At 33.8% G+C, this 12,478-nt stretch overlaps 2 protein-coding genes across 3 annotated transcripts; one reads left to right on the top strand and one right to left on the bottom strand.

The window, feature by feature from the left end:
- Positions 1-677: 677 nt before the first annotated feature.
- Positions 678-5,260, bottom strand: LOC114172967 (G-type lectin S-receptor-like serine/threonine-protein kinase CES101). Its single transcript, XM_028057140.2, has 7 exons — positions 4,072-5,260; positions 3,686-3,787; positions 3,267-3,478; positions 2,282-2,492; positions 1,942-2,179; positions 1,226-1,364; positions 678-1,137 (listed from the first exon to the last, which is right to left on the bottom strand). The coding sequence occupies exons 1-7, from the start codon at positions 5,258-5,260 to the stop codon at positions 847-849; spliced, it is 2,382 nt and encodes a 793-aa protein (XP_027912941.2). The 3' UTR covers positions 678-846.
- Positions 5,261-7,473: 2,213 nt separating this feature from the next.
- LOC114180423 (actin-related protein 5-like) lies at positions 7,474-12,356 on the top strand. Of its 2 annotated transcripts, XM_028066745.2 has the most exons (12): positions 7,474-7,640; positions 7,750-7,820; positions 8,172-8,296; positions 9,150-9,194; positions 9,451-9,553; positions 9,847-9,956; positions 10,222-10,331; positions 10,421-10,511; positions 10,595-11,035; positions 11,125-11,252; positions 11,328-11,667; positions 11,778-12,356. In XM_028066745.2, exons 1-12 carry the CDS (start codon positions 7,540-7,542, stop codon positions 12,279-12,281), a joined length of 2,169 nt encoding a protein of 722 aa, XP_027922546.2. In that variant the 5' UTR covers positions 7,474-7,539; the 3' UTR covers positions 12,282-12,356. The 2 variants fall into 2 exon arrangements, with proteins under 2 accessions (XP_027922546.2, XP_085531153.1); XM_085675027.1 differs by lacking the exons at positions 7,474-7,640; positions 7,750-7,820; positions 8,172-8,296 and having other exon boundaries at positions 9,152-9,194; positions 9,446-9,553.
- The last annotated feature ends 122 nt before the right edge of the window (positions 12,357-12,478 follow it).

Here is a 12,478-nt window from a genome sequence, read left to right as displayed (position 1 = left end):
TTTTAGATTCAGATTTTTTAACCATTTATGCAACAACTCTAAATTTGAAAAGCAACTTTCTCTTAAAATAAATTATTTTTTAATATGAATTTTACTAACAAGAGGAACCCTAACTAGATACAGGTTTGATATATCAAAAGTTAAGTGATAATATGTTGACTCTCTTATAAAAAAAATTACTTCACAACTTTTTCTTAATATAATATCATATTTATTATTATGTTAATAAAAAGAGTTGTAAAAATTATTTTATTAACACAAAAAACTTGTCGGTTGTTTTCAAAAGATGGTGTAAAAATATTTTGTTCAAAATTTTTTCTTGTATCCCACAAGCTATTTAATGAAGGAAAAATTCTTGTATAATTTTTTTTTTTTCATGCAAATGTTACTTTTGAGTTGTGTAGTTTAGAAGTCAAAAATGACTTTCAAATTACACGATTTGAAAGTAAAAACAAACTTTTGGAAATAAAAAAGACTAAAATCTGTAAAATACCTATTTCTGAATTACACAAACAATCTGAAATTCATTTTTTCATAAATCAAAAAAATATTTGTAGGAGTGCAGAAAGGAAATATGGAAGTGTAAAAAGAAATCCCTCAATAACACTCTCCAAGGTAAGGCCCATTTCATCAGCCCATAAATTAGCAGCTGGTATCCTTCGAAATATTAAGCAGCTTATATTTTTTTTATCTCCATTTATATAGATCCCAGTTTTCTAATAAATCTTGTCACTTCCAACCTTCAACATCATATAAATTGGAAAATTGAGCACTTCTCTTCACTATTTTATATATATATTCAGAAATTATTATTACAGATTTTGAACTCTTCCAAGAACTAATATTTTATCTACCTGATGTCAACGAATTTGTTGTCTCCCTTACGGAACAAGTGTAGCGTTCCTCTTCCGGTGGTCCAGTAACACAAAATCCTGGTTGCTTAGGTTCTGGTAAATCACCATTTTCATTTGAAATAAAAGAAACAACCTCAAGCATTGTAGGTCTGTCTCTTGCTTGATCTTGTGTGCACAACAGACCAATATGAATGTATCTTAACACTTGGGTTGGGGAGTATGATCCGTTCATGTTAGTGTCCGTTAGTGTCAGAGCTTCACCTTCATTCCATAGTTTCCATGCCTAATTAAAGTAAACACATGGTGTTAAATGTCAAACCAATGCCATGCAAGGTCATCATTCATATATCCAAAGCTTTGACAACACTTACATTAAAAGCAAGATTAAATGGATAATCACTACTATTTTTCTTTCCACTTAGAATCTCTAGTAAAAGGATGCCAAAGCTATAAACATCTGTTTTGGTAGAGATCACACCCATCATTGCATATTCCGGAGACATGTAACCACTGAAATGAAAATGTTAATTAATTCATAAAAAAAATTTAAAGGTTAAAATAAAGAATAATAAATATGTTACAATTTAAAAAAATAATATGTATTTAGGATTATATATATTTTTCATTCTTAAACTATTATGAAGAATAATGTTTAATCTCTATAAGAAATTACAAGTATCTAGTTCCTATCCCGTATTTATAAAAGTCAATGTAAAACATTTTAGTCCACTATATATGAATTTCGTTTACATGAGAAATAATTCACATGTTGTCAATTGGAAATAGTATTTTACGTTGACTTTTATAAAATATAGAAACTAAAAACTTTATGATTTAATTTAGGATACACAATTTTTGATAGGATAATGATATATTTTAACCCACTTTTTTTTTTACTCACTTTTAACCTACCACTTCAATCACTATTAGATCATCTATTTTGATTTTTTTTAGTGATGTGATGTGTTGATCTAATAGTGATTAAAATAGTGGGTTAAAAATGAATAAAAAAAATGGATTAAAATATCATTATTATTTTTCATAATAGTTTTTGGAGACGAATAGCATATTTAATTTATATACTTACAATGTTCCAACAATCCTGTTAGTTCGTTCTTCAGATTCTATCAATCCAAATATTCTCGCCATACCAAAATCTGATATTTTTGGATTCAATTGATTGTCTAATAAAATGTTACTTGCTTTCAAATCTCTATGTACCACTTTTAATCTTGAGTATTGGTGTAAATATACAAGTCCTTGTGCAACTCCTTCAATAATCTTGCATCGAATATTCCATTCTAGTGTAGTGTTGTGATTAGAACCTACAGTAAGGATTAGTAAACATAGGTAAATAAAGGAGGCAACGTTCTTCAAATATAAAATAAAAATATGTGTTGAACAATTCAATGTGTAAAAGTCCATACCAAAGAGGTACAAATCCAAGCTTTTGTTGGGGAGATACTCATAAACTAATATCCTTTCTTCTCTGTCAATACAAAAACCAAGTAGCCTCACTAAGTTGGTGTGTTGGAGTTTGACAATTAGCATGGCTTCATTTTTAAACTCTACCAAACCTTGCCCCGAGCTTTTGGAAAGTCTCTTAATGGCTACTTCTTGTCCACTTGGCAACTTTTCCTTTTACAAAACATTAAAACTTCATAATAATACAAAATTTCATTGTTTTTTATAGAGCTGTCAAAATGGCTGCTCGACCCAACCCGACCCGACCCACTACGGGTTGGTTACTTAGTGGGTCAACCCAATCCGATTCACTTATAAGTGAGCCGAAAAACTTTGAATTCAGCCCGACTCACCACGGGTTGGCTCATTAGTCAACTTAATTAAAATAAAATATAATTTTTTTTCTTAAATCATAAATGATAATTCGGATTAAAATTTATTTCAATACAATATAAATATAATCCAAAATGATGTTAAACTTTAATACAAACCAAAATTAAAAAAAAAAAATTACTATGTAGGATCAAAGCATTCTTGTTATTGATCCAACTATAATATTAGAGTCTTGAATCGATAAATCCACACATCTTTTGAAGCATCTTCTTTATCCTCATCTATTTGGAGTTGAAGTTATCTTTCCATTTGTCAACTAACTAATGTGTTTGGTTAAAAAAACAACCCAACATTGCAAAGTCCAACATAATGTATGTGATCATACAAGTTGGTGGTCACCAACCCGGCTCACCACGGGTTCAACCCGGATAAGCTGGATTCTGGGTAGGCCGGGTTAAAAATTGACCCGTACTAATATTTGTAAAAAAATTTTAACCCAATTCAATCCAAACTCGTGATGGACCAGGTTGACCCACGGTTCTAACCCACTTTTAAGAGCTCTAATTTTCTATTACGTAAAGAAAAAATCACCATTAACACGAGTATAAGAATTACCTTGTAGACAGGTCCAAAACCACCCTCTCCTATCTTATTGGTGGAAGAAAAATTAGCGGTTACCTCAAGAATAGTTTGAAAATCGAAAATATACATATCATCACTAGTCTTTCCATCTTTCTTCCGTTCTTTTATTTCATTATAAGCAATGGAAATTGCAGTATTTCCTCCGATTTCAGACAATAACTTCGTTCGCTTCTTGCGATCTTCGGCTGCATATTTCAATATCATGCATAAGGGCAGTGATCTATATGTTACAGTTTTAGCAGTATAAAGTCACCACTTAAAGATATCCTTAAATTTCAAATAAAATCATAATACTTTTAATAAATTATTACCGAATGGTTTGTATTTATTTAAGACTATATATTTTAGGATCAAATAAATAAGAGGCCAACCCTGATGTTGTTAATATTTACCTTTCAGTTTTAGTTTTTTCTGCAACTTAGTGCATGTGAAGCATAAGATGATTAGTATGAGAGTTCCAACTATTGTGCTTATGATCCATATCTTAGTATTGCCTGCATTGAAATTGGAACCGTTAGCATGTAGCCCAGTTAGAGCTTCTGTGAGATAAAATCTTATTGAAACAGAAGAACTTTACCGGTTCTTTTTTATTTATATGTTGGCTATTCTCATCAGATACGAGGTTTCACATATTCAAAAACATCGAATTCCAACATGGTCAAACGAAGTATTGTTACACTTTCAACAATGATTTGAAACTTGAATCTCTTATATGATACACTTTTCACAACTGCAATATTAATTACCATAGTAATCATATTATAGTATATGCACTTACCATTTTTTCTGGGAACAAGGAAGTATATCTGACGCCCTCCACCTGTCAAATTAGTAGTGGCTACAAAGTTTGCTGAGTCTCTGCTCCATATCTCACACCCAGTTTCATCATCGTTAACATAAGAGTAGGCTTCACAACTGCAATTATTCAAGCACTTCATCCAGCAATCAAAATTTGTGAGGTTCTCACTTTCATCAAATTTGAAACCCTTCCCTGACATTACTCCGTAGCTATTCCAGCTACCCCGATACAAGCTATCATAATCTCTACATCTGGGAACACTTGGCATTGAACAACCAGATAGAATGTAATCACTGAAGCATGAAAAAGAAGAACCAGAAGCGCCGCCATATACTGAACCTGAAGGTGCTATGTAGATATAACTAGCAAGATATGACACATAGGTTTCATTTTCATCTGAGTAGTAATCAAATTCAAAGTCCTTCTGGTAAGCTTGGGACTTTAGATTCGCAAAGTTTCCATTGCTCCATTGCCCACTACTCCACAAAATGTTCCCTTTCCACCATATCACCAATTGCTTCGTTGTGGGCTCAAGGGCAAGGGTGAAAGACCCTGACAAATAAGTCTCTTCACTTCTCCGTGATGTTATAGACCAATTTTGACCAGTTTTTCTGTCAAACCCTAGTTTCATCCCCATCATGAGAACGTGTGAGAGGTGATCAAAGCTTTGCCACAATATCCGCTTCAAAGATCCATTTTGGTTCATTTCACGAAGCATAAGGTTGCCGGTATCTTGCAATATGGCGTTGAAGGTAGTAGTAGTAGAAGTAGAAGTAGTACTGTTATTATTGTTAACTTCTCTTCCAGCATCAGAAGAATAGAGCATGATAGTGGAATTTATATCCCGGTTGGAAATAATTTTCAAGTTACCAAATTCATCAATTGTGAGAAACGGTGCAGGGTCGTGGATTGGCGTGTCTCTATTGGCTATCCAGAAATTCTGATCAGTTGAATTTTCAGCTGATTTTCCAATTCCAAGGTAGAAATCTGCAGAGCCTTCTCGCTGAAAGAAACTCATTGTATACCAACCTGTAGGTGAAATCAAACGGTCACTTGTTGTGAACTCATGACCCTGTAGTAACGTGTCAGTGTTCAAGTTTGAAGGTTTCGTTATGTGCATCAAACAAGTGAAAGTGATGAAGCCTAGTATAGTTTGGCTGATAGCCATTGTTATAATGAACAGGTCTAGAACAACAAACTTCAAATCTTATGGATGTGATTAGATGCCATTATGACAAAAGAAATATTGAAAAAGGACAAACGTAATTGTTTGACCTATAAAAAAGAATAATAAACCCTTTGGAATGAGTCCGTTTACGCTTTCATTTGTTTTATGATTCTGGTTTAGATTTGGTTCTTGACTTTTTATTTTGTAATGAATTCAAACCGAAGAAATTAGAAGTTCCACAACCATGGATGTGATCATATATTCAATGTAAGTGGTTGAATACAAGTTATTGATTGACCTGGGAAAATTATGAGGCCGAGACGTCATCGATGTTACCCTTGCTATATAATATGAGTAAGCTGAGATATAGGGAATTGAATATAATTTATTGAATGCTTTTTGAGTATTTCTTGTTTTAGGTAGTGAAATGCTTTTAAGTATTTTCATAACTAAATATTCCGTAGTTACATTTGAAATAAATCGACATTCTAAAAAAGGAAAATTAATTTTTGACAATTTTTTTTAATAAATTTGACAAAACTTTTATATATAAAACTAAATACATTAATTTGTATATTTTTAACCAAAATAAGATAAAAAATTAAATTTTTTATTTAAAAATGTAATTTGTTAAAGTTTGTTAAAAATAACTTTGTCGAACTAACTATTATCATTGTTGTTTAAAGAGATAATGATTACGCTAATCAAGCGGGTAGAACGTCTTATTCTAGCTCTACGTACGAGACTGCGGCAATTATAATATTTCTACTATGGTATTTTTCATTTATGTACTTTTAAAATAACTAATTAAAAGTAGTTTTATATGTTCGGTATACTCTTCCAATAATATTCATTATAAATTTGTATCTTTTTTTTCCAATGATAATTAGGAGAACTATTATTATCATATATAGGTCATTATCTCCTTTATGCATGATTAAAACAAAATCCAAAAATACCTTATTAAAATAAAACTCATTTTTTAGCAACTACAGTAACATCCAACAGTTTCATACCAGATCTTATTTTTGTTAACCTTTAAAACAATTCTCTCAAAAGATTTAGTTTATATATATATATATATATATATATATATATATATATATATATTGTTATTAAAGGTGTGAATGATATGGAAGATATTAATTGGATTTTTAAATTTTAGTCTCATAAAATGTGGGACTTCCAACGCACTTTCTTATCTCGAAGTATATGCATCTCGTGCGTGAGACTAGACATTAATGGGTGGTACGATAAGGTATATAATTATATGTCCAAGAAACACAGATTCCGTTAGGATAAACTTTAACCAATAACTCTAATACAATGTGAAGAAGTAAATTTTCAGCTTAACTCAATCACACAAAACTGATCTAAAGTGAGATTTGTACTCACTTATATATTATAAAATATATCTCTAATTGATGTGAGATTTTCAAGAATATGTATAATATTATGTTAGCAACGAGAATATTACAATTTAATTATGATTAAATTTCAATATACATTGTCCATCATTAATAACCTTGAAATCGTACATCAATTTCTTCACTGGAAGACCATATATGTACATATGTACATCATGAACGTGATCATCATCATCATGCATCGTGATCATCATGCACCATCATCATCATCATCATCATCATGCACCACCACCATCATCAGCATCATGAATCATGGTCATCATGCATCATGATCATCATGAATGATCATCATCATCATCAACATCATCATCCTCAACATCATGCATCATCAGCAGCATCATCATCATCATCATGCATCATGGTCATTATACATCATCATCATCATTTTAATGTAATATTCTTACTAATTATTTACTTAAATTTAACTAAAAAGTTTTCCAATTAAAAATAATAATGAGTAAAGTCTTAAAATTACTATATATTTTTCATCATTCTTATTCTTTTGCTTTATTTCATAATTTAATATTATTTCATTTATTACATTATATGAGTACTTTTTTTCATTCATGACGATTAATTATAATGATAAATTATATATATTGGCATTGGCTAGATGGCTGATAAAGGAAGATTGCGTTATTGCATGGCTTAACAAATATAGAAGAAAAAGAACACCTTTTTAACTTCAATGGACCATTTCTACTGCGCCCGACCCGTATTGTGGTTCGGGTTAGCCGGATCGGTCGGAGCTCACCATGTCTGTTACTTATGTTGTTCACCATTTTGCAAAGTTTGTCAAGTTGCAGGAACACTCAGAATCAAGATCACTTCTTCTTCTATTTCACTTACACAATGCCATTCATCTCCAAAATTCAGCGCCAATCTGATTACACCCTCTTCAGCTCCGCCACCCCCATCGTCATCGACAATGGTGCCTCCTATTTCCGTATTGGGTATTTTCCCAAACCCTAATTTCGCCTCAAAATTGAAACTTTATTTTTGTGCTTGTGTCGGGGTTGTGGATTTTAACGTTAAAGTTTGTTACTTTTGGTGAATTGTTAGATGGGCTGGCGAGACTCAACCTCGTGTTGTTTTCCGCAGCATTGTCCAACGGCCACGCCACAAAGCTACTGGTATCATACATTCTACGTTTTCACCATGTTTTCTTGTTCTTCTCCATCTTAGTTACTGTGTTATGTATTTGTTTTGTTGTTTTTGTTTGTCGAAAATGTTGGTGAAACTGCGTCGGTAATGTTATTATGGTTGTTAACTTGTTACGCCATTTTTTCTTTTTTGTCTTGGTGCATTTTCGTTAATTTATTTCATTTCGTAAAAAACATAAAATGGGACTGAGATATATTTATTATTGTGAGTCATCGTCTTTATACTTAAGAGGAACCTTTCTTATGAGCTATTGACAATGAGCCAACGAAAGGCTTTTTGTCGCATGTTGAATAATTATTTTGAACACTGTTGTTACACAGGAGAAATTGTCACTATTGTTGGTGACCATGATCCATCATTAATGAAATACTTCGACTGTAGTCGCTCTGGACCACGCTCAGCGTTTGACAGCAATGTAGTTTACCAATTTGAAATGATGGAATATGTAAGTTTTTCCTCATATGACAATCCTGTGAGTGTATAAAGGACTTGTTTTTCGGAGTCAATTCAATGTGAATTGTTTTAAACGTTTAGAATCATATTTTTGTTTTCCAGTCTCGATGATCTTATTCTAGCCTGTTATTTTTGTTGGTTCTTGCATGTGCTATATGCTCGTGAAGTTGCATTTCTATTTCAGGAAATGGTCTATTTGGGAACTGCATGTTAGAATCATAGATTGTACTTTCGTTATTGTCATATGAGAACTGATGAGATATCTTTGTCTAGTTGATGATTTGTCCTAATTGGACACCAGACTAAACAGTAACTCCTCGGGATACTCTGTTCTAAAATGTTTGGTGAAAGTATCCAAATTCGAAAAATATACTCTGTTTTCCTCTGCATGGATTCTAGGTTTTGAACTGTGATAATAGTGCTTAAATTATATATTGTTTGAACATGGCCAAAATTCTTCTTTTTGTTGCCTAGAATATGAACCTCAGCTTTTCAAGGTCTTACAATTACATATTGATAATAACCTGGGACTATCTCAAGCATAGTGGTGCCTTGCACTAGGCAATACCAAGGTTCCTTTTCCCAGTATATATTTTATGCAGGAACTATTTTCCTTGTACGAGACAATGGGTAAATTGATCTGTGACAGTGGGTAGGGTCACAAGTTAAAGGTCATAAGCTGAATATGGAATTATAAGATTTTTACAACTAATTGGAAGGGATGTGCACCATATTAAATATAAAAATTATGGAAATAGGATCATTCATGTATACTGGTGTATTAGTTTGTTAATTATAAAGAACATATGATGGGAAGCGTTACTAAAATTTTCTTTCATTTATAGATTTTGGACTTTGGATTTGACCGGTTGGGAGCCACAGGATCAGAGGTATACATACCCATTACTGGAATAACATTTTTCATTTTTCTTCCCTGAGCATTTTGTTTGTTATTTTTTTTTTATGATGACATTTTAAACTTCAAAAGACCACTACTACTTTTGGTATCTTAGTAAACTTATTGGTCTCTGTAGTTTACCTAGGAGTTCCTTGATTTGATAAGTACAATTTTTTCTCTTTTCGAACTTTGACATGTTAAATTATCTAACTCACTCTGTTCTATCTTTATGTTTAATGCCAGAGCAGATTGATCATCCTGTCCTGATCACTGAATGTGTATGCAACCCAATACAATCTCGTAGTAAAATGGCAGAACTTCTTTTTGAGACATATGGAGTTCCATCTATAGGTATCAATACTTTATTAATCCTAACAAAAAGAAAAAAAAAAATTTCTTCAAGTAGCCTTTGTAGGAACTTGAAGGTTGGCTTGCCTGTTGTCTAATGCCCAATCGTTCTGCAAGAAGGCGTCTTTAGTGAAAAACAAATTTCAAATTAGGCTCATCAAGACTGCATTTGACATCTTGTCACAGTTGTTACTAGTTTGGACCTAATCACGGACAAATATTTTTTTCTACTCTATACTAGATTTGCTAGATATAATTTATTTGACAAAGATATTTATGCTTCTCTGTTATGGCAGCCTTTGGTGTTGATGCGGCATTCAGCTATAAATATAATCAACAACATGGTGTTTGTGATAAAGATGGCCTTGCTTTGTGTCCTGGATTCAATACAACTCATGTGATTCCGGTATGCTTTATGTGATATTTATGCAAAATATCACATATTTACGATTTGTTGAAGTTGTAGATAACATTCATATCGTAATACTTTAGTCTGATTGCTTACTTTTAAGCATTGGTTGACCCTCTATGTAGGAGGGGTGTATATGATGAAAATTCTCTTGTTTTGTGGACATGTGTGCCTTTTGCCAAGTAACAGTTGCATTTTCTTAAATTGGTATACCTCATTTGCTGTGCTGCTATATCAGAATTTCTGTTCTCTGTATTTCCAGTTTGTAGATGGGGAGCCTATATATAAAGGATGTTGCCGAACCAATGTTGGTGGGTTCCATGTGACTGATTATTTAAAGCAACTTCTTTCACTTAAGTATCCTTATCATATGTGAGTATAAATCATCCTTCCTCTGCTATCATATTAACCTGTCTGTTAAATAAGTAGTACTTCTTACCCTTTTAAGATTCTCAATGCAGGGCAAGATTTACATGGGAAAAGGTTGACGACCTGAAGATGGAACATTGTTATATTGCACCAGATTATGCTTCTGAAGCTCGACCGTTTCAGGCAAGAAAAGGCTCTTCTTTTCAGTCTAAGTTTATATACTGTTTATCCGTTTCTAAGATTTTACTTCATTAATGGTTTGACAGAAAAAATCTAAGGAGGCTAAAGAAAAAACCAGATGCTGGCAGCTCCCATGGGTTCCACCCCCTACTGAGGAGCCCCCTTCTGAGGAAGAGATTGCTAGAAAGGCAGCTATAAGAGAAAGACAGGGTCAAAGATTACGTGAAATGGCTGAGGCAAAGAGGTCCTCTAGAATAAACGAATTGGAAAATGAATTGCATGGTTTGGAGTTTCTTCTAAAACAGCTTGAACAAGTTGAAGACAGTGATATTCCATCTTTCCTTGCAGAGACTGGTTATGTCTCCAGGCAGGAGATAGAATCTGCCCGCATTAAAGTTACGCAATCTTTACGTAAAGCAAAAGGTGAACCAAAGAGTGAACAAGCTGAAACTGAAAAGCCTGACTCTGCCGCTAACGAAAAGTATTCTCTTATAAACATCCCTGATGACATGCTCTCCCCTGAACAGGTCAGTTTTGTATCTACTACCTTATCAAGTTGTTCTCTGTGCGATGTGATGATGTTGACCATGTACTTGTGGGTGTGATTTGTTGATAGCTAGTTGAAAAAAAGAAACAGTTTTCACTGAAATCCATGTCGGATGGACGACAGCGAATGAAGCAGAAGCGTTATGAAGAGGAACTGGAGCGAGAAAGGAAACAACAGTTAGAGGAGGAAAAACGCCTGTATGATTTATGCGAGTCAGTTTATTCAGAATATTTATGCGAATTCTGATTGTTTTTTGGCTCTTGTTACTACAGAGAGAACCCAGAGCTTTACTTGGAACAATTGCGTGCCAAGTACAAAGACCTTTCAGAGAAAGTTGAGCAGCGAAAACGGCTCAAGACAAACGGAGATCATTCGAATGGAAATAACTTGTCCGGTGGCATTGGTCGGGGTGAGAGACTCAGTGCTGCTCAGAGGGAGAGAATGCGCCTCTTAACAACTGCTGCCTTTGATCGCGGTAAGGGTGAAGATACATTCGGTGCCAAAGATGAAGATTGGCAACTTTACAAATTGATGAGCAAAGATAACGATGATGGTGATGAAGGACCAGATGAGGATGACACTGAGCTAGCTCGCATCTCCTCCAAGCTGCAGGTTTATTTTCATAGCAACGTTAACATGTTCTGTGGATTGGATTGCGTAAAACCTTCTGATTCTGATGACTCACAAAAATCTTGTTCAATTGTTGCATTGCATTGGTGTAGGATTTGGATCCAACTTTCGTGCCCAAGTCAGAAAATGGTAGCTCTCAACCTGCTGAGGCATCACGTGTTCGTCCTTTAACCAAGGAAGATTTTCAAATTGTTTTCGGTGTGGAAAGGTTCCGATGCCCTGAGATTTTGTTCAATCCAAACTGGATCGCCGTTGATCAAGCAGGGCTAGATGAGATGGCTGGGGTCTCAATAAGAAGGTTATCGTGTAAGGACAAAGGCCTAGAACAGAGACTCACAAACTCCATACTTGTGACCGGTGGAAGTTCTATTTTCCCCGGCATCATTGAACGCCTCGAAGCCGGAATTAGGATGATTCGACCATGTGGATCACCCATTAAGGTTGTCAGAGCATTGGATCCTATTATGGATGCATGGCGTGGCGCTGCTGAATATGCAACAATCCCACAATTCCACACCCAAACCTTCACGAGAATGGACTATTTTGAAAAGGGTGAAGACTGGCTCCGCAGTTATCAACTAAAATATTCATTGTAAATCAATCCATAACACAAGACTTCTTGTCTTCAACATCATACTTCAATTTACATAATATTATCGCTTCATCTATACTATGCTTTTGATTTCTATTGCAAAGCAAAACAATTTAAACTATTTTCAAAGGTACGAGTTTTTGCTTCTCATTACATGTTCTTACAAGTTACAACGGTGCTAAGTATGAAGTTGTTTCATAA

This window comes from Vigna unguiculata, chromosome 1, assembly GCF_037176805.1.
Source record: "Vigna unguiculata cultivar grain cowpea cultivar isolate G323 ecotype 2 chromosome 1, ASM3717680v1, whole genome shotgun sequence".
In the NCBI taxonomy this organism is placed as follows: Eukaryota; Viridiplantae; Streptophyta; class Magnoliopsida; order Fabales; family Fabaceae; genus Vigna; species Vigna unguiculata.
Note: the sequence above shows the minus strand (reverse complement) of the source record. Positions and strands in the feature narration are given on the sequence as shown.